Raw genomic sequence first — 21,345 nt, forward strand, 5'->3', positions numbered from 1 at the left:
AGAGATCGCGGGGGGAGAGATCGCGGGGAGAGAAGGCGGGGGAGAGACATCCCGGGAAGAGAGATTGTGGGGAGAGAGATCGCGGGGAGTGAGATTGCGGGGAGAGAGATCGCGGGGAGAGAGAGCGCGTGGGGAGAGATCGCGGGGAGGGAGATCGCGGGGAGAGATTGCGGGGATTGAGATCGTGGGGAGAGATCACTGGGAGAGAGATCACGGGGAGAGAGATCATGGGGAGAGTGGCGGGGACAGAGATCACCGGGCGAGATCAGCGAGAGAGATCACGGGGAGATACTGTGGGGGAGAGATCGCGATGAGAGATCGCTAGGAGAGAAATTGCGGGGTGTGATCGCGGGGAGAGAGATCACGGGGAGAGAGATTGTGGGGAGAGTCGCAGGGACAGAGATCGCGGGGTGAGATCGGCGAGAGAGATCACGGGGAGATACTGTGGGGAAGAGATCGCGAGGAGAGATCGCAGGGAGAGAGATCGCAGGGGGAGAGACGCCGAGAGAGAGATCGCTGGGAGAAATCGCGGGGAGAAAGATCACGGGGGGAGATCGCGGGGAGAGAGATCGCTGGGAGAAATCGCGGGGAGACAGATCGAGGGGAGAGATATCACGGGGAGAGAGATCGCGGGCAGAGAGATCACGTGCAGAGAACTCGCAGGGAGAGATCGCGGGGGAAAGATCGCGGGGGGAGAGATCGCGGGGAGAGATCGCGGGGCGAGAGATCGCGGGGAGAGAGATCGCGGCGACAGAGATCGCTGGACGATATCGGCGAGAGAGATCATGGTGAGAGATCGTGGGGGAGAGATCACGGGGAGAGATCGCGGGGAGATCGCGGAGAGAGATTGCGGGGAGAGATCTCGGGGAGAGAGATCGTGGGGAGAGTCGCGGGGACAGAGATCGCAGGGCGAGATCGGTGAGAGAGATGACGGTGAGAGATCGTGGGGGAGAGATCGCGGGGAGAGGTCGCAGGGAAAGAGATTGCGGGGAGAGATCACTGGGAGATTGATCGCAGGGAGAGATCGCAGGGGAGAGATCGCTGGGAGAGAGATCGCGAGGAGAGAGATCATGGGGAGAGATCACGGGGAGAGAGATCGTGGGGAGAAATCGTGGGGGGAGAGATCGAGGGGGGAGAGATCGCGGAGGAGAGAGATCGCGGGGAGAGAAATCACGGGGAGAGACAGCGACGAGAGATCGCGAAAGAGAGATCGCGGGGAGAGAGATCGCGGGGAGAGAGAGCGTGGGGCGAGATCGCGGGAGAGAGATCATGGGGAGAGATCGTGGGAGAGAGATCATGGGGAGAGATCGCGGGGCGAGAGATAGCAGGGAGAGATTGCGGGGGGAGAGATCGCTGGGAGAGATCGCAGGGGAGAGATCACAGGGGAGAGATCGCGGGGGAGAGATCGCGGGGGAGAGATCGCGGGGTGAGATCGGCGAGAGAGATGACGGGGAGAGATCGTGGGGGAGAGATTGCGGGGAGAGATCATGGGAGAATGATCGTGAGGAGAGATCGCAGTGGAGAGAGATCGCGGGGAGAGAGATCATGGGGAGAGACCCGGGGAGAGAGATCGCGGGGAGAGATCGCGGGGGGAGAGATCGCGGGGGGAGAGATCGCGGGGGGAGAGATCGCGGGGAGAGAAGGCGGGGGAGAGACATCCCGGGAAGAGAGATCGTGGGGAGAGAGATCGCGGGGAGTGAGATTGCGGGGAGAGAGATCGCGGGGAGAGAGAGCGCGTGGGGAGAGATCGCGGGGAGGGAGATCGCGGGGAGAGGTTGCGGGGATTGAGATCGCGGGGAGAGATCACTGGGAGAGAGATCACGGGGAGAGAGATCATGGGGAGAGTGGCGGGGACAGAGATCACTGGGCGAGATCGGCGAGAGAGATCACGGGGCGAGATCGCGGGGAGAGAGATCGCAGGGAGAGATCGTTGGGAGAGTTATCGTGGGGAGAGATCGCAGGGGAGAGACCGCTCGGAGAGAAATTGCGGGGTGTGATCGCGGGGAGAGATCGCGGGGAGAGATTGCGGGGGAGAGATTGCGGGGGAGTGATCGCAGGGAGAGATCGCAGGGAGAGAAATCGCGGGGAGAGATCGCGGGGAGAAATCGCGGGTAGAGAGTTTGCGGGGAGAGAGATCGCGGGGAGAGATCACTGGGAGAGAAATCACGGGGAGAGACCGTGGCGATAGAGACCGTGGGAGAAAGATCATGGGGAGAGTCACGGGGGCAGAGGTCGTGGGGCGAGATCGGCAAGAAAATCACGGGGAGAGAGATCGTGGGAAGAGAGATCGCGGGGATGGAGATGGCAGGGAGAGATCGTGGGGAGAAATCGCAGGGAGAGATATCGCTGGGAGAGAGATCGCAGGCAGAGAGATGGCTGGGAGAGAGATCGCGGGGAGAGATCGCGGGAGAGAGTTCATGGGGAGAGATCGCGGGTGAGAGATCATGGGGAGAGATCGCGGGTTAGAGATCATGGGGAGAGATCGCTGGGAGAGATCGCGAGGGAGAGAGATCGCGGGGAGAGAGATCACAGGGAGATAAATTGCGGGGAGGGAGATCGTGGGGAGAGAGATCGCGGGGAGGGAGATCGCAGGGAGAGAGATCGCGGGGAGGGAGATCGTGGGGAGAGGTTACTGGGAGAGAGATCATGGGGAGAGATCGCGGGGATAGAGATCGCAGGGAGAGACGTCGTGGGGAGAGTCGCGGGGACAGAGATCGCGGGGCGAGATCGGCGAGAGAGATGACGGGGAGAGATCATGGGGGAGAGATCACGGGGAGAGATCGCTGGGAGAGTGATCGCGAGGAGAGATCACAGGGGAGAGAGATCGCGGGGAGAGAGATCATGGGGAGAGATCCCGGGGAGAGATTGCGGGGAGATAGCGGGAAGAGAGATCGCGGGGAGAGTGTTCGCGGGGAGAGAGAGCGCGCGGAGAGAGATCGCGGGGAGGGAGATCGCGGGGAGAGGTTGCGGGGATAGAGATCGCGGGGAGAGATCACTGGGAGAGAGATCGCGGGGAGAGAGATCATGGGGAGAGTGGCGGGGACAGAGATCACGGGGCGAGATCGGCGAGAGAGATCAAGGGAAGAGATCGTGGGGGAGAGATTGCGGGGCGAGATCGCGGGGAGAGAGATCGCGGGGAGAGATCGCTGGGAGAGTGATCGTGGGGAGAGATCGCAGGGGAAAGACCGCTCGGAGAGAAATTGCGGGGTGTGATTCACAGAATCACAGAAATCACAGAAACCCCACAGTGCAGATAGAGGCCATTTCGGCCCATCGAGCCTGCACCGACACATATCCCACCCGATCCCCGTAACCCCTACACCAACACATATCCCACCCTATCCCCGTAACCCCACATATTTAATCCCCCTAACACTAAGGGTCAATTTATCATAGCCAATCAACCTAACCCGCACATCTTTGGACTGTGGGAGGAAACCGGAGCACCCGGAGGAAACCCACGCAAACACGGGGAGAATGTGCAAACTCCACACAGACAGTCGCCCGAGGCCGGATTCGAACCCGGGTCCCTGGCGCTGTGAGACAACAGTGCTAACCACTATGCCACTGTGAGAGTTTGCGGCGAGAGAGATCACGGGGAGATGCTGTGGGGGAGAGATCGCGGGGAGAGATCACGGGGAGAGAGATTGTGGGGAGAGATCACTGGGAGAGTGATCGCGGGGAGAGATCTCAAGGGTGAGATCGCTGGGAGAGAGATCGCGGGGAGAGAGATCGCAGGGAGAGATCGTGAGGATAGAGACCGTGGGAGAGAGATCATGGGGAGAGTCACGGGGACAGAGATCGCGGGGCGAGATCGGCGAGAGAGATCACTGGGAGAGAGATTGTGGGGAAAGATTGCAGGGGAGAGAAATCGCAAGGAGAGATAGCGGGGGAGAGATCGCGGGGAGAGAGATCATGGGGAGAGATCGTGGGGGGAGAGATCGCGGGGGAGATCACCGGAGAGATTGCAGGGAGAGGGATCGCTGGGAAAGTTCGCGGGGCGAGATCGTGGGGAGAGATCGCGGGGAGAGACCGCAGGGAGAAAGATCACAGGGAGAGATCGCGGGGAGAGAGATCACGGGGAGAGATCGTGGGGGAGGGATCGCGGCGGAGAGATCGCGGCGGTGAGATCGCGGGGAGAGATCTCGGGGAGAGATCGCGGGGGGGGAGAGATCGCATGGAGCGAGATCGCGGGGATAGAGATCGCGGGGATAGATCGCGGGGCTAGAGATCATGGGGAGAGATCATGGGGCAAAGATCGCGGGGGAACGATCGCGGAGAGAGTTCGCGGGGAGAGAGATCACGGGGAGAGAGATCGTGGGGAGAGATAGTGGGGAGAGAGATCGTGGGGAGAGATCGCGAGGGGAAGTTGCGGGGGAGAGAGATCGCAGGGAGAGGTCACAGGGAGAGATCGCGGGGAGAGATCGTGGGTGGGATAGACCGCGGGGAGAGATTGTGGGGGTAGAGATCGCGGGGAGAGTTCGCGGGGGAGAGATCGCGGGGAGAGAACACGTGGGTAGAGATTGTGGGGAGAGATCACGGGGGAAAGATCGTGGGGGAACGATCGCGGGGACAGAAATCGCGGTGGGAGATGGCGGGGTTAGAGATTGCGGGGAGGGAGATCGCGGGGAGATCACGGGGAGAGATCGCGGGGAGAGGTCGCGGGTGGGATAGATCGCGGGGAAGGATCATGGGGAGAGATCACGGGGAGAGTTCACGGGGGGAGAGATCATGGGGAGAGATTGCGGGGAGAGAGATTGCGGAGAGATCACGGTGAGAGATCGCGGGAAACGAGAATGCAGGGATAGAGATCGTGGGGAGAGATCACGGGGAAAGATCGCGGGGGAACGATAGCGGGGGAAGAGATCGCGGGGGAGATCGCGGAGAATGATTGCGGGGGAGATTGCGGAGAGTGATTGCGGGGGGAGATCGTGGAGAGTGATCGCGGGGAAAGATCGCGCGAAGAGATCGCGGGGAGAGAGATCGTGGGGAGAGATCGCGAGGAGAGGTCGCGGGGGAGAGAGATCGTGGGGAGAGATCACAGGGAGAGATCGCGGGGAGAGATCGTGGGTGACATAGACCGCAGGGAGAGATCGCGGGGAGTGGGATCGTGGGGATAGAGATCGCCGGGGAGAGATCACGGGGAGAGAACACGGGGGTAGAGATCGTGGGGAGAGATCACGGGGGAAAGATCGCGGGGGAACGATCGCGGGGAGAGAGATCGCGGTGGGAGATGGCGGGGTTAGAGATCGCGGGGAGAGAGATCGCGGGGAGAGAGATCACGGGGAGAGATCGCGGGGAGAGATCGAGGGTGGGATAGATCGCGGGGAGGGATCATGGGGGGAGAGATCATGGGGAGAGTTCGCTGGGGGAGAGATCGTGGGGAGAGATCGCGGGGAGAGAGATCGCGGAGAGATCGCGGGGAGAGATCGCGGGGAGCGAGAATGCGGGGATAGAGATCGTGGGGAGAGGTCACGGGGAAAGATCGCGGGGGAACGATAGCGGGGGTAGAGATCGCGGGGGAGATCGCGGAGAATGATTGCGGGGGGAGATTGCGGAGAGTGATTGCGGGGGGAGATCACGGGGGAGATTGCAGAGCGTGATCGCGGGGAAAGATTGCGGGGAGAGATCGCGGGGAGAGAGATCGTGGGGAGAGATCGTGAGGAGAGGTCGCGGGGGAGAGAGATCGTGGGGAGAGATCACAGGGAGAGATCGCGGGGGAGATCGTGGAGAATGATTGCGGGGGGAGATCGTGGAGAGTAATCGCGGGGAAAGATCGCGGGGGGAGAGATCACGGAGAGAGATCGCGGGGAGAGATCGCGGAGAGAGATCGCGGACAGTGATCGCGGGGAGAGAGAGATCACTGGGGTTGTCAGCCAATTGGAGGAGGTGTTGGTGTCGGCCGATCGTGTGGTAGTGTAAAATCGTGGCAGGTATGTTTGAGGGAGAAACATTCCTGGTACTCCAGCCCACAAGCAATGCTGGAAAAACAGTTGTCATCTGGTTCTGGCAGCTCCTGCCTTCCTTTAACTGCCGGGTTTCTCAAGCCCGATTAACCCAGTCCGCAACAGTTAAATTTAAATCACTGCCAAAATCTGAGGCACAGAGCCTCATTTAAATATTGCAATTGCCAACCCGCCTCTCCAGAGTGGGTTGCTTGGCAACCCAAAGCCGCTGTGGTTAAACTAGAAGTAGGCACATTTGCAGCGGGTTGGGTCGAGTTTCAGATTTTTACAAATTTAACCCCCCCCTGCCCCCCGAATCCCTCCCACTCATCGTGGGGTGGGGATTAAAATTACACCCCTCCTTACCAAGATTGAAAACTGCAACACTCTCCAGTTTTCTTCAGGCCTCTGCCACTGAGGATCAGTTTCAAGGCTCTTGTCCACTGTGTCTCTGGCACTTGAATGTCTCCCTTGTATCTCAGTGACTCGAAGTGGGTGCAGTGCTCAAGGCCACATGATATCCTATGGCATACCTACATGGGAAGGACTATTATCCTATAAATTTTCAAATGTTATCGAATCATAGAATCTTATAGCACAGAAGGAGGCCCTGTGGCCTGTCGTGCCTATACCAGCTCTGTGAAAGATCTGTCCAATTTAGGCCCACACCCCAGCTTTTTCCCCATAATACTGCAAATTTGTCCTCTTGAAGTACGTGTCCATTGCCTTTTGAAAGTTCCTATGGAATATGCTTCCACCACCCCTTCAGGTAGTGTGTTATAGATCTTATCAACCCTCTGTGTAAAATAATTCTCATTTCCCCTTATTATCTTTTACCAGTTATTTTAAATCTATGATCTGATGCCCAGAGTTGTACAATCCTCCCGCTGAGACCTAACCAGTGATTTGGAATGACTTCCTTGTTTTTGTATTCAATGGCCCAATATATTAGGTGACCCAAATAATGCAGCTCACTGCATGGTTGGCAAGAAGTGAGGAAGGGGGAAACACCAGTTGCTTTCGCTCCAAGCAGTGAAGGGTAATAGTTTTTTGAGGAAGGGAAAATGTACTGCTTGCCCCTTGAAGATAAAGGGGTTGATTATGAGTTAGTTTCTGCAAGTAACGTAGATCCGCATCAGACACAAGGGCCATTCTGCTTATTTTGCACCCAATCTGCTCAGCACATAGTCATGCAGTTGTTTTTTCTCCACATGAGCCACTTGGAAAGTGCATGAGACACTGACAGGCCTCGATTTTAACTGCTCCTACCTGGCAGAAACTGATTGGAGGAGCAATTAAAATGAGCCCAATGATCTTGCTTCATCCCGCCGTGTCCTCATATTAAACTGCTCTTTTTAGCAGGCAAGCAGGACACCCACAGGAAGGAAGTGGGGTTCTGCTTTAAATATGCAGACTGGGTCCAATTATGTCATCGGACAGACTCCCCACCCAATCATGGCTCCGTTCACAGACCCCACCCCCACCTTCCCGATCGCAGCCCCAATCATTGAAACGCTCCCCATCCCCTCCTGAATGCGGCCCAGAGCTTTCCCCACTACTAACTGGCAGAGACTGTTCTCAGGGGTCCCCAGCTGCCGTCTCCTGCTGCTTGTTTGCACTCCCACACACCAGCCAAACTGTCAATCTGCACAGCTGCAGCACGGGAGACTGCAGCATTTTGTAAATGATGTTAAGATCAGAAGGGCCTGCAATTCCCTGGCTTTGCCGGGTTTGACATGCAGGCACGCTCAATGCACCCTCCCCGTCTCCCTATTAATACTGGGGCCTCAGTGTCTTTAATGTGCTCGGTCCATTAAGACCTTGAAATTATGTAAATGAAGTGTTGGCTTCATAATGTGCGCAGAGCATCTCAACAGCACTACCGTCACTTGTCACCAATATAAAGCAAGCACTGGCTGGTTAGTCTGTTCAACCATATTGGGTCATAGAATTACAAAACGCTACAGCACACAAACAGTTGGCGGCCAATAAAATCTGCACCAATGTTTTTCTCCACATGAGCCACCTGGTCTAATCCCACTCTCTTTCCCATCCATCAGCTTTAATTTTCTTTCTTTTCAAGCAACTATCCAATTCCTTTTTTAAAAAAAATGATGGACTCTGCTTCAACAATGGTTTATGTCACTTTATATTCTAACCGTCCACTGCGTATTTTTTTCTTTTTTTTGTGATTATCTTGCACTACCACCTTTAATCAGCACACCAAGATCCCTCTCCTCCTCTACTCCATTTAAAATCTTAGGGGGAAAAATTTGTGGCCGCCACGAGAGTTGCTGGACACTGGCAACTTGGGTTAATGGCCGCTGAAATTGGACGAAGCGTTACAAGGGAAAACTTTGCGCTGGGAGCTAAAGATTTTTAGCCCAGCGCTAACTTGCTGTGTAACGCCCTCCTGGTGGCATTAGTGCAGGCATGGGAGTCGAAGTTCCTGTCCTGAAGCGGCGTTCCAGTTTCTAACAGCCTCTGGGAGCGAGGCTGTGGAGTTCGCTAGGAACTGTGGGTAATTAAAAGAGCTATGAATTAAAAGGGCTTCTGAACTAATAAAAATTAAAATGAAGTGAAAAAATGCAATTTTCAGCCTTTACTGCCTTTTAAAAAAGAATTCACATTAAAAAGACCCAAATGGGAGTCTTCAGCACGTAACGCTGAATTCCTTTCTGAACATCAAAAAATGGGGCAAGTGCTTCAGCACTAACACAAATGACTCAGCAAGCCAGGGAAGGGGCACCCAGGGTCTCCCACGCTGCACTCCAGCTTTGTGCCGGGTGTCAACACAGCCCACAGGGTCCAGGAGGCCCTCCAGAAAGAAGGATGCGGGGCCACATCACCGAGGCAGTCACTGCCAGCAGTTTCACCCCCACCACCTGGCTCCAGTGTCCAAAGAAGCTTCATGACCTCAGATCACTGGTCATGGTCAGTGAATGCATCTTCAAAAGCCATCTCCTACCAACTGAATCACTAGCCTCACACACTGCTCAATGGACGACTCCCCTCCACCACCACCAATCACTCACCTACCAACAATCTGCATCAATCACGAGGCACATCTCCCATTCCCAGCCTCACCTCACCCTCTTGCTGGCCATTCTTGGCAGGGGCGTGGCTGAGCCCTTGGCCAGCGGCAGGGCAGAAAGGATACAAGATGCTGGTATCCTCATGCGTTATCCTCCATCTGGCATGCACCTCTTTCTTTCCCGCCCTCCCCTCACCACAACTCCACCCTTGTGCCTTCCTCATTTCACACACCCAAGAAATGCAGCTTGCCCAGCCAGTGGTTGACCAAGAAGAGGGAGAGGAGAGTGAAGAAGAAGAAACACCATCACTCAACCAGCAGGGCCATTTGCAGTATTCCCCACTGAAAGTCAGCAGCCTTCCACCAGCCATGCTGCAGCCACTGGGGTAGCACTGTGTGACATCAGTAGGCTAGGCAAAGGCACACACAAGACAGTCACTAAAAGAATGCATAAGGGTGATGAGTTGATTTCTTGGTGTCCTATTGGATGGATCGAAGTATAAAGTTGGATTGGAAAGTTTGCTTTTTTGGTGGCTTTTATTTCAGCATTGTGGCCAAGAGGATGCTGTGATGGTCAGTAACAGAGGGAAAGGAAGGTGTGGGACTAATGTTGAGAGGGGAATTGGGGTTGTAGTCACTGGGACCACAGGCAGATGATTCCATTCTGGATATCGCCGCCAGAAAAGGGGCTGTCTGGGTTGCATCCTTCCTTCTGCTTCCTCCTCTTCTGCTTCCTCCTCTTCTGCTTCCTCCTCTTCTGCGTCTTCCTCTTCCCGCTGCGAGTGAATGCTGTAAATCTGAAATGACACCATAAAATGCTGGAAATACTCAGCAGGTCAGGCAGCATCTCAACCTGAGACGTGAACTCTGTTTCTCTCTCCATGGGTGTTGCCTGACCTGCTGAGTATTTGCAGCAATTTTTGTCTTCTCAGAGAGCTTCCTTTACCATCCGAGGACTTGCAAGAGTCCAGAAGCACTCCCTACCCACTTAAAAAACTTTTAACATCTATTGCAGCAAACCATTACTTCAATAAAATTAAAACTCAGTCCAAAAGCTTAAATACAAACTTACCTGAAAGGTGTGTGTGTCCATAAGAACATAAGAACATAAGAAATAGGAGCAGGAATAGGCCACTTGGCCCCTTGAGCCTGCTCCGCCATTCAATAAGATCATGGCTGATCTTGGGCTCAAAGCCACTTCCCCACCCGCTCCCCATAACCCTTCACACCCTTATCTTGCAAAAATGTGTCTATCTCCACCTTAAATGTATTTAATGACCCAGCCTCCACAGCTCTCTGGGGCAGAGAAGTCCACAGATTTACGACCCTCTGAGAGAAGAAATTCCTCCTCATCTCAATTCTAAAAGGGCGACCCTTTATTCTAAATCTGTGCCCCCGCGTTCTAGATTTCCCCATGAGGGGAAACATCCTCTCTGCATCTACCTTGTCGTGTCCCCTCAGTATCTTGTATGTTTCAATAAGATCACCTCTCATTCTTCTAAATTCCAGTGACTATAGGCACAGCCTGCTCAACCTTTCCTCATAAGTCAACCCCCTCATCTCAGGAATTAATCTAATGAATCATCTCTGAACTGCCTCCAATGCAAGTATATCCTTCCTTAAATAAGAAGACCAAAACTGTACACAGTACTCAAGGTGTGGTCTCACCAATACCCTGTACAGTTGTAGCTGGATTTCCCAGCCTTTATACTCCAACCCCTTTGAAATAAAGGCCAACATTCCATTTGCCTTTTTGATTATTTGCTGTAGCTGCATGTTAACTTTTTGTGTTTCATGCACAAGGACCCCCCAGGCCCCTATGAACAGTAGCATTTGGTAATCTCTCTCCATTTAAAAAATAATTTGCTTTTTTATTTTTCCTGGTAAAGTGTATAACCTTGCTCTTTCCCACATTATACTCCATCTGCCAAATGTCTGTCCACTCACTTAGCCTGTCTATATCCCTTTGCAGGTTTTTTGAGTCCTCTGCACAACTTGCTTTCCCACCCATCTTTGTATCATCTGCAAACTTGGCTACATTACACTCGGTCCCTTCATCCAAGTCATTAATGTAGATTGTAAATAGTTGAGGCCCCAGCACCGACCCCCGTGGCACCCCACTAGTTACCGTTTGCCAAACAGAAAATTACCCATTTATCCCGACTCTCTGCTTTCTGTTAGTTAGCCAATTCTCTATCCATGCTAATATATTACCTCCAATTCCGTGAGCTCTTATCTTATGCAGTAACCTTTTATGTGGCAAATTATCGAATGCCTTCTGGAAATCCAAATACACCACATCCACTGGTTCACCTTTGTCCACCCTGCTCATTACCTCCTCAAAGAACTCCAGCAAATTTGTTAAACATGATTTCCCTTTCATAAAACCATGCTGACTATGCTTGACTGCATTATGATTTTCCAAATGCCCTGCTACTGCTTCCTTAATGAAGGACTCCAGCATTTTCCCAATGACAGATGTTAGGCTAATAGGCTAATAATAGGCTATAGTTTCCTGCTTTCTGTCTCCCTCCTTTCTTAAATAGGGGTGTTACATTTGCGGTTTTCCAATCCGCTGGGACCTCTCCAGAGTTCAGGGAATTTTGGTATATTGCAACCAATGCATGCACTATCTCTGCAGCCACTTCTTTTAAGACCCTGGGATGCAGGCCATCTGGTCCAGAGGACTTGTTATCTTTTAGTCCCATTATTGTACCAAGTACTATTTCCTTAGTGATGGTGATTGTCTTTAGTTCACCCCTCCCTGTGGCCCCTTGATTATCCATTATTGGGATGTTGTTAGTGTCTTCTACCGTGAAGACAGATACAAAATATTTGTTCAGAGTCTCTGCCATTTCCCCATTCCACATTATTAATTCCCCAGTCTCATCCTTTAAGGGACCAACGGTTACTTTAGCTACCCTCTTCCTTTGTATATACCTGTAGAATCTCTTACTATTTGTTTTAATGTTTCTTGCCAGTTTACTCTCATAATTCATCTTCTCTCTCTTTATTATTTTTTTAGTCATCCTTTGCTGGTCTTTAAAAATTTCCCAATCTTCTGGTCTCCCACCAATCTTGGCAACATTGTATGCCTTCATTTTCAATTTGATACCATCCTTTACTTCCTTAGTTAGCCACGGATGGTGCTCCCTTCTCTTAAAATCTTTCTTTCTCACTGGAATATATTTTTGTTGAGAGTTATGAAATATCTCCTTAAATGTCCGCCACTGCATTTCAACTGCCTTACCCTTTAATTTATTTTCCCAGTCCACTTTAGCCAGTTCTGCCCTCATGCCATTATAATTGCCTTTGTTTAAGATCAGGACACTGGTTTGAGATACAACTTTCTCACCCTCCAACTGAATTTGAATTGCAACCAAGCTATGATCACTCTTTCCTAGAGGATCCTTTACTATGAGTTCATTTATTAATTCTGTCTCATTACACAGTACCAGATCCAAGATAGCCTGCTCCCTGGTTGGTTCCATTACGGTGGCATAGTGGTTAGCACTGTTGCCTCACAGCGCCAGGGACCCGGGTTCGAATCCGGCCTCGGGCGACTGTCTGTGTGGAGTTTGCACATTCTCCCCGTGTTTGCGTGGGTTTTCTCCGGGTGCTCCGGTTTCCTCCCACAGTCCAAAGATGTGCGGGTTAGGTTGATTGGCTATGATAAATTGACCCTTAGTGTTAGGGGGATTAAATACGTGGGGTTACGGGGATAGGGTGGGATATGTGTTGGTGTAGGGGTTACGGGAATTGGGTGGGATATGTGTCGGTGCAGACTTCGATGGGCCGAAATGGCCTCTATCTGCACTGTGGGGTTTCTGTGATTCTGTGATTCTGTGATTACATACTGTTCTAGGAAACCATCCCGGATGCACTCTATGAACTCTTCCTCAAGGCTACCATGGCCAATTTGATTTGTCTAATCAGCATGGAGATTAAAATCACCCATGATTATTACCGTACCTTTTTTACAGGCCTCCATTATTTGTTGATTTATACTCTGCCCAACAGTATTGCTGCTGTTCGGGGGCCTGTAGACTACACCCACCAGAGACTTTTTCCCTTTATTATTTTTTATCTCCACCCAAATCCATCTTGATCTTCTGAGCCAATATCACTTCTCACCACTGCACTGATCCCATCCTTTACCAACAAAGCCACCCCACCTCCCTTTCCTTTCTGTCTATCCTTCCAAATTGTCAAATACCTCAGGATATTCAGTTCCCAGCCCTGATCACCTTGCAACCACGTCTCTGTAATGGCGATCAGATCATACCCATTTGTATCTATTTGTGCCGTCAACTCATCTATCTTGCTACAAATGCTCAGTCCCTTTAAGAGGTGCTGACAATGGGCTGGATTTTGCCAATGGGGAGCTTTTGGAGGCAGGACTCCCACTTTTTGGGTTTCAGTCCCGCCTCCATCGATTTGTGGCCAACCCACGCTATTTTCCCTTGATTGACCTTATTAAGCCACCCAGTGGGCTTTGCAGGCCAATTAAGGGGAAGCCTGTTACACAGAACGTCAACGTTTGAAGCTGTCAAACACTGACATTCTATGTAGTTTGATGAGTTCTTGTATTCAAGACTCATCAAACCTCTTTCTTTAGCAGAAATCAGATGGTTGTTGCATTGGAGAATGCAGCAGCCGTTTGTTATCTCTGCCGCAAAGATGTGAGACTCTCCGCATACCCAACTCTTGAAGCCTGCAGGAAGAAACAAAGGTATGTAAACTTTTTCTAACACTTTCCGCTTACCTCACATATTCAGCTCTCCACACTTGCACCCATCACTTACCTTCACAGCGCACTTTTGCACCCCTCTGATCCCCGCAGACCCACTGCTCGCCTCGCTGACACTGGCGGGGTTAGCAGCCTTCGGGAAGTCCGCACTTGCATGGGTAAAATGGGGATAATCCTCTTATCTGCCTGTTAACTATTTGTTAACAGGCAGTTAAGTGGCTGTAATCCCTTCCCGCCTCCAAGGAGATGGGATCAGGCGCGGGTCAGCTACCCGCCTCCTGGCAAGATGGCACAGAGGCGGGTTGGGGGCGGAATGGGCACCCGCCCCCAGATTCTGCTAGTGGTAAGCTGCATCCTGCTCTGTATTGCTATGGGCAGAGGCATCTCCATGGACATGGGTGATAAGCAGCTCCAAGCTGTGGAGGAGCAGGAGAGCAGTGCTGTGCCCCAGCCACCAACAACAGGTGACACACCACTGGAAGGGTGTCAGCTGGGTCTTCCACTGAAAGCTGCAATTGGGCACTGTTGCTTTCTATTGGCTTATATTTCTAAGAGGTAATTCACAATTCAGCACCCCCAGTACGTTACATCACTCACAGGAAATCCATCTCGGGAAATTGTGAGCACTCGGTCAGGATATTTCCATGATGCAGTCCCTGTGAGTGCTGCTCTCCACTGGGAGCACTGGATTGCTGAATCACTCCATAATGACAAAAAGAACAATTTGCTTCATCAATAAATTTATTGCAGAGAACTATATGTGCATGTTAAGTTTACTTTTGAACAACTAATTCTTTATTTTCTACATAATGAAAGATGACAGTCTGCAAGGAATATTATAAGTGAATTATTATTTGTTTGTATCTGAAACTCCAATTAAATATTGGGAAGACCGAATCCATTGTCTTCGGACCGAAGCCATAAACTCCATTCCCCAACCATCAATTCCATCCCCCTCCCTGGCCACTGCATGAGGCTGAACCAAACTGTTCGCAACCTTGGCTTCCTATTTGACCTTGCACTGATCCTATATCCTCTACACCACCAAGACCACCTACTTCCATCTCCATAATATCACTCGTCCCTGCCCCTGCCTCAGCCCATCTGCTGCTGAAACCCTCATGCTTGTGTTACTTCTAGACTTCACTATTCCAGTGCTCTCCTGGCTGTCATCCCATCTTCCACCCTCCGTAAACCTGAGCTCATCCAAAACTCTGCTGCCCCTATCCTGACTCGCACCAAGTCCATTGGCTTCCGGTCCAGCAACACCTCGAATTTAAAATTCGCATCCTTGTGTTAAAATCCCTCCATGGCCTCGCCCCTCCCTATTTCTGTAACCTCCTCCAGCCCTACAACCCGCCGAGATCCAAGCGCTCCTCCAATTCTGGCCTCTTGCGCATCCTCGATTTCTTTTGCCCCACCATTGGCAGCCGTGCTTTCAGTTGCCTAGGTCCTAAGCTCTGGAATTCTCTCCCAAACCTCTCCAACTTTCTCTCCTCCTTTACTACACTCCTTAACACCAACTTTTGGTCATCTGTCCTAATATCTCCTTATGTGACTCGTTGTCAAATTTTGTCTGATAATGCTTCTGTGAGTGACTTGCGACATCTAACTACATTAAAGGTGCTATATACGTTGTTGCTGTAATGTGATTAGTGCTTTTTCTGCTGTGTGCTGTGAACTTTAGTATGCTGGTTGTTGATGTGACCCATAAAAAGTGCTCCCTTAGTTGAGGAAGTACTACCCGAGCGGCACATCAGCAGCCAGAGCAGGAGATACAGAAAGATTGCTGTCCATATCTACAATTAGCCTTGAACAACATGCATCAATGCAAGGGTCTCCATTGGTGGCGCCACTGTGGGCTCTTTGAAAGAAAAACTTACATTTAGCGAGTGCTTGGCCTCGACTTTAATTCTACGACACACTGCAAGTGGGAGGGTCTGATAGCACACGGGAAACCTAGAAGTAAGTGCAGCACGTCTGTCTACGGATTTTTAATTCAGCCACCTCAATGGCCCAGAAATTCGGGTCTCCACGGGTGAGTACGCATGGGGTACTCACGCATGGGCCCGATGGAAGTGCCGGTTTCTTGTATGCACTGCGCATGCGCGGGAAACCGGCACTTCCGTTCCTCTGAACGAAGGGGTTCAGAGGTCGAACGCGTGCGCGTGGGAGTCTGCCCGTGCGCTTTGAACTTACGTTTTTTTTACAGGTTTTTCCGTGAGGGTAAGTCTTTAGATTTTAGAAATGTAAAAACCAGGCGTAAGTCCTGCATTTTAAAAGGTAAGTGGTCAATTAATTAAAATTAAAACATTTTTCCACAGGTTTATTATTTTTAAATACTTTAAAGCAAGGTAAGTTTATTTTTAGCCACATTAGAATATAAAATTATTTTTTTCAAAAATTTAAATTATTGTTTAAAGTAGTTAGCTAATGTAATTTATAGTTTATTTAAAAAGTGTGATGTTTTTTTAAAATTTATTTGAAGGTTTACTACTATTTTGGGGCCATAGTATTTATAAGTTTTGACAGGTCTTCCTGTCACTACTTATGAATGGGCTTTTCCCTGCGCCGATTGGCTGCCCATGGCCCACGTGATCCCGGGGGACGCATCGCACTAACTACGCCCCTGGGACATGCAAGCACAGCACGCCGGCAGCTGGGCCAGGCCCCGGAGCAGAATTCCACGGGGCCCTACAGCTCAACTGCCGGCGCGCAAGGTAAGTGCAGGTCAGGGGCTTGCACCCGCGGGAAGCCCCCGACCCGAATTTCTGGGCCATTATAATTTTACCATCCAATCAGCAGCAGCGGGCATGATGTGGAACTGCATGACACGATCTCAACTGCAGTATTTAAAGGGACACTCCAAACATGAAATTTGAAGGGGTTAGAGTTGGGAACCAAAGAGAAGCAAGTGTCAGAATGGAGTCCAGACAGATAAAGGCAGTGCCTCATTTCAGAGACACCTCCCTGGATGTGCTGCTGGGGGCTGTGAGGAGTCAGAGAGAGATACTCTTCCCTGGCAATGGGAGGAAGAAGCCTGCAGCTGAGATCAAGAAGGCGTGGTTGGAGGTTGCGGGGGAGGTCAGCTGCAGGAGCGTGATGCCACACTCCTGGATTCAGCGCAGAAAGCAGTTTAATGACCTAAGCAAGTCAAGAAAGATGAGTAGAGTGGCACATTCACCTTCATCCTGCTGTGCGCATCACCCCACACCTCACTCTGCCTCCTCAAGCCTACTCCATCACATCAATCCTCACACCCACTTAGCTTACAGGTGCACCCATCCTCCACTTTCTATGCACTTCCTCACATCCCCATCTATCCATCTACCACTCCCACTCACCCGCACCCTCATAGTCGCCCTTACAAAATGCACTCCATCCATCGGATGAACACATGCCATTACACTCACTCTTCCAAGAGAAAAGAACACAGAGCACCAGGGAGAAGGAGAGAACCAGAGGGGGCACTCCAAACATCTCGCAGCTGACAAGCACAGTGGAGGAGGAACTGGAGACCAGTGGAGTTTCGGAGCCCCTGGCTGTTGGAGATGGGGAGACGGAGAGCTCCCAGCTACCTGGTGACACATTTAATTAAAAGCCACCCACATGTCATACGCCACTCAGTCATGTTGGCTTGATTCCAACAGCGAGTGAAATCTGATCAGCTTCATAATGATAACTTGCAACAACTTGCCAGGACTAATTCATGTGTTTTATCTCCCACAGGGCCTTCACATGTGCAGCAGCAGTCGGTGGAGGTCACTGACGACAATTCTTCAGAGGAACTGAGTCCTTCTGAGGGTGCACCATCACAGCACTCATGCAGACCATGCACCAGCTCAGATACTCACACTTCGGTGGGACCAGTAAGGCAGGTAGTTGGTTTTCACCTGGTGACTCACACATCGCGAGTGAACAAGTGCAGATGGTGGAGACAGGGGCAGCAGTGGCGAGTCCACGTCAGAGGCTGCAGGTCACTCCAAGCTCTGCTCGGCTGGACAGAGATGCTGTACCTTGGGGGCTGTTGATGAAGAGGAGAATCATTGAGCAGAAAGATAAGAGGAGTCCACCTCAAGCATGACGGAGGTGATGTTGCAGGCCACTGAGCTGATGTCTTCTTCCATGGATAGAGTAGCCAGCGCCGTGGACCATCAAATGCTCCAATCAAAGGAGTCCATGCATGCCTTCAACACCACCATGCAGACTCTGGATGCCGACATGTCTGTCACCATAAATAGGTTGACAGATGCCTTACAGGGCCGCACTGATCTGCAGCAAAGTGTTCTCCAGTACAGTGGTAGCAGTGATGTGCCGCTGGTGCATAAGAGGAAGATGGCGCAAGGGGTCATGGAAGTGGGGACTCCACTCAAAGCGCTTTGACTTCTTACCCACAGCCCACCTCTCAGTCAGTAGCCCACCTGCTGCCTCATCTCCTGAAGGCCAAGTCTGCCCCTGCACAGGTGCAGGTGGAGCAGTCTTTGGTGGGGCCCTCACGGGCTCCAAAACAAGGATCTGAGCAGCCTGTCGCTATCTCTGCTGAAGCCACACAGGTTGCACCACATAGGAGTAACAGAAAAAGGAAGAGTAAAGCTTTGTAGTTGCACAAAGGTGTCTGATAAAATGTTGTTTTGATATGTTTTTGTTATTTATTCAGATCACATAAATGTTATTCATCTTCACCACTTTCCTGTCTTGTCAATTTTTGGTTGCTGGGTGGTAAGTGGCCTTCTATCTTATTTGATGATGAATGTGAAGACATGAATTCATGAGGATCAATTGGGGGGGATGTTCAAGGGGTGGTTGATTGGTTGCAGGTCTGCTTTCTGTCAGTGGCCCCCAGGTCCAGCAGAGAGGAGGTCTTCTTCTAGGAGGCTGCAATGTCTCACACTACCTGACGTGACATCCTGAGCCACCTAAGACACTGGTGTTCGAACATGTCAAGGAAACGGATCTTCTTACTGTAGATCCTGTTTTCTTGGTAGTGCCTCCTGCAAGCTGCCTCTCTCTGCTGGTCCTCTCTCTGCTAATCCCCTCTCTGCTGTAATGCTACAGGTCTGTTGCTGGTCATCTTGTTCCTCATCTGAGGTCCAATCTAAGGCTGCTTAAGCGACACCCATCCTGATGTGATAGAGCAAACCTCCAAAGTGTAGAAAGTAACCTCTGAATTGTACAAAATAACCTCTCAGCAAAAGGTACTGTGAACAAACTCTTTCCCACTGGCAGGTAAGAAAGCAGCTGAGTACTGAATATTTATTGGTGTCTTTCCCTGGGATTGATTCAGCCCCCTCAATTGCCGCTGTGTACTCACCTTGGTTTCACAGGTGAATGCCGGGAAAGACCTTGAACCCGACTTTAAGCTCAAACATCTGTGTCAATATCGCTCTAATTGAGCAATTGGCTTATGGTAATTGACAACCTGCCTCTCCCGAGGGTGTTGCTCGCAGGCAGCCTAGCGCGGGAGTCAACTGCAGAAGTCAAATGGGTTGGAGCCGGCTTCCCGACGCGCTGTCAATTTTGCTGTTTTTAACCCCCCCCACCTGCTCCTAAACCCACTTGCTCCTGCAGATTGAAATTCAGCCCCTTGTTACAGCAAGATGTCACAAAGAACTTCACAATCAATTAATTACTTTTGAAGTGAAATCTCTATTCTATAGGCACATTTGCGCACAGCAAGGTTCCACAAACAGCAATGAGATCAATGAACAGTTAATCTGTTTTGGAGGTGTTAGTTAAGGAATAAATGTTGGTCAGGACACCAGGAGAGCTCCCCTGCTGTTCTTTGTTTTGAGAACTTTATGTCCGCTTGAATAGTTACATAGCATTACATAGAATCTACAGCACAGAAACAGGCCATTTGGCCCAACAGATCTATGCCGGTGTTTATGCTCCAGGCGAGCCTCCTCCCACCCGTCTTCAACATATCCTTCTATTCCTTTCTCCCTCGTGTGCTTATCTAGCTTCCCCTTAAATACATCTATGCTATTTGCCTCAACTACACCTTGTGGTAGTGAGTTCCGCATTCTAACCACTCCTCGGGTACTTAAGGAAGTGACCCTTGAAATAGTAGATGCATTGCTGGTCATCTTCCAAAATTCTATAGACTCTGGAACAGTTCCCATGGATTGGAGGATAGCTAATGTAATCCCACTATTTTTTAAAGGTGGTAGAGAGAAAACGGGGAATTATAGACCGGTAAGTCTGACATCGGTAGTGGGGAAAATGCTAGACTCCATTATAAAAGATGTAATAGCAGAGCACTTGGAAAACAGTGACAGGATTGGACAAAGTCAACATGGATTTACAAAAGGAAAATCATGCTTGAATAATCTACTGGAATTTTTTGAGGATGTAACTGGTAGAATAGATAAGGGAGAACCAGTGGATGTGGTGTATTTGGACTTGCAGAAGGCTTTTGATAAGGTCCCGCAAAAGAGATTAGTGTGCAAAGTTAAAGCACACGGGATTGGGGGTAAGGTACTGTCTTGGATAGAGAACTAGTTGGCAGACAGGAAGCAAAGAGTTGGAATAAACGGGTCTTTTTCCGACTGGCAGGCAGTGACTAGTGGGGTACTGCAGGGATCGGTGCTGTAGTGTATGTACCCGTCTACCTTTAAGGGAACTATTGAATGTAACCGTTCACCTTTAAGAGGACTACTTTCGGGTGGCACTATTTGTTTGGCTTCTGTATACTGTAATACCGATAGTGACCACACCAGTATATAAGTGTTGTGGCATGATTGCTGGGACAGAATCGCCTGAACCTCTGAATAGTAGAGACCTGTTTTGTTTGTTAATCTTGGAGTCTGTGTATTATTTACAATACAAACCACAGACTTTACAATGGCGACGAGGCCGATCGTACCCTGCGGCAACAGTAGTTCCTAAGCAACTAAGCAACTCCAAAGAGGAAGATTTTGGCATTGAAAACTTCCATCTGCAACAGGCACTGACGGTCCCTTCTGCCACAGTGAGGAGCGAGCCGATCGACAAGAGAGGCAAGGCTGCCACGGACTGTGAGTAAGGGAACAGTAAAAGAAAATAAGGAAGGAGTAAAACCAGAGGACAAGGGCGGTACACTCGACCACGGTCGAGGGGGAAAGGAGCCAGACAAAGTCGGGTCCAGAGGCGCTGAGACCGGGAGCAGGCCGGGTGAGACAGAGCCGAGAAATCGGGAATTGGCCGAGAGCCAGTTCAGAGGCTGTAACTGTCCGCCGTCATCGGGGGTACCCGGAGCCGGTTGCCTGCCGCGGGAAGGAGAGCGCTGAAGCTGACGCGCGGGCTGGGGATCTGAAAGCCAGTGGAGAGCGCTGAAGCCGACGCGCGGGCTGGGGATCTGAAAACCAGCGGAGAGCGCTGAAGCCGACGCGCGGGCTGGGGGTCTGAAAGCCAGCGGAGAGCGCTGAAGCCGACGCACAGGCTGGGGACCGGTAGCCAGCGGCCGTCGCCCGCGGGGGAAAGTGTACCCCTCCCGCCAGGGGAAGAAGCGGGAAACCGCCATTGCCGTGGGCGGGGAGAACAGAAGAGCGCGGGGAAAACCGCCATTAAAGTGGGCGGGGAGAGCCGAGAAGCGCGGGAAAGCCGCCATTTTTCGCGGGAAAACCGCCGGGGAAGAA

At 51.3% G+C, this 21,345-nt stretch overlaps 2 protein-coding genes across 4 annotated transcripts in view; one reads left to right on the forward strand and one right to left on the reverse strand.

Moving 5' to 3' along the window:
- Positions 1-21,345, reverse strand: part of pdgfc (platelet derived growth factor c) — a 504,030-nt gene that overhangs the window by 273,589 nt on the left and 209,096 nt on the right. The gene's annotated exons all lie outside the window — the stretch shown is intronic.
- Positions 17,810-21,345, forward strand: part of LOC147122766 (uncharacterized) — a 64,857-nt gene continuing 61,321 nt past the window's right edge. Inside the window, exon 1 of the mRNA XM_086004131.1 lies at positions 17,810-18,085. Within this exon, the coding sequence (XP_085860257.1) occupies positions 17,810-18,085 (276 nt within the window). The remainder of the gene's footprint in view (positions 18,086-21,345) is intronic.

Source organism: Somniosus microcephalus, chromosome 2, assembly GCF_052327205.1.
Source record: "Somniosus microcephalus isolate GS21.2 chromosome 2, FLI_Smic_1.0, whole genome shotgun sequence".
Classification (NCBI taxonomy): Eukaryota; Metazoa; Chordata; class Chondrichthyes; order Squaliformes; family Somniosidae; genus Somniosus; species Somniosus microcephalus.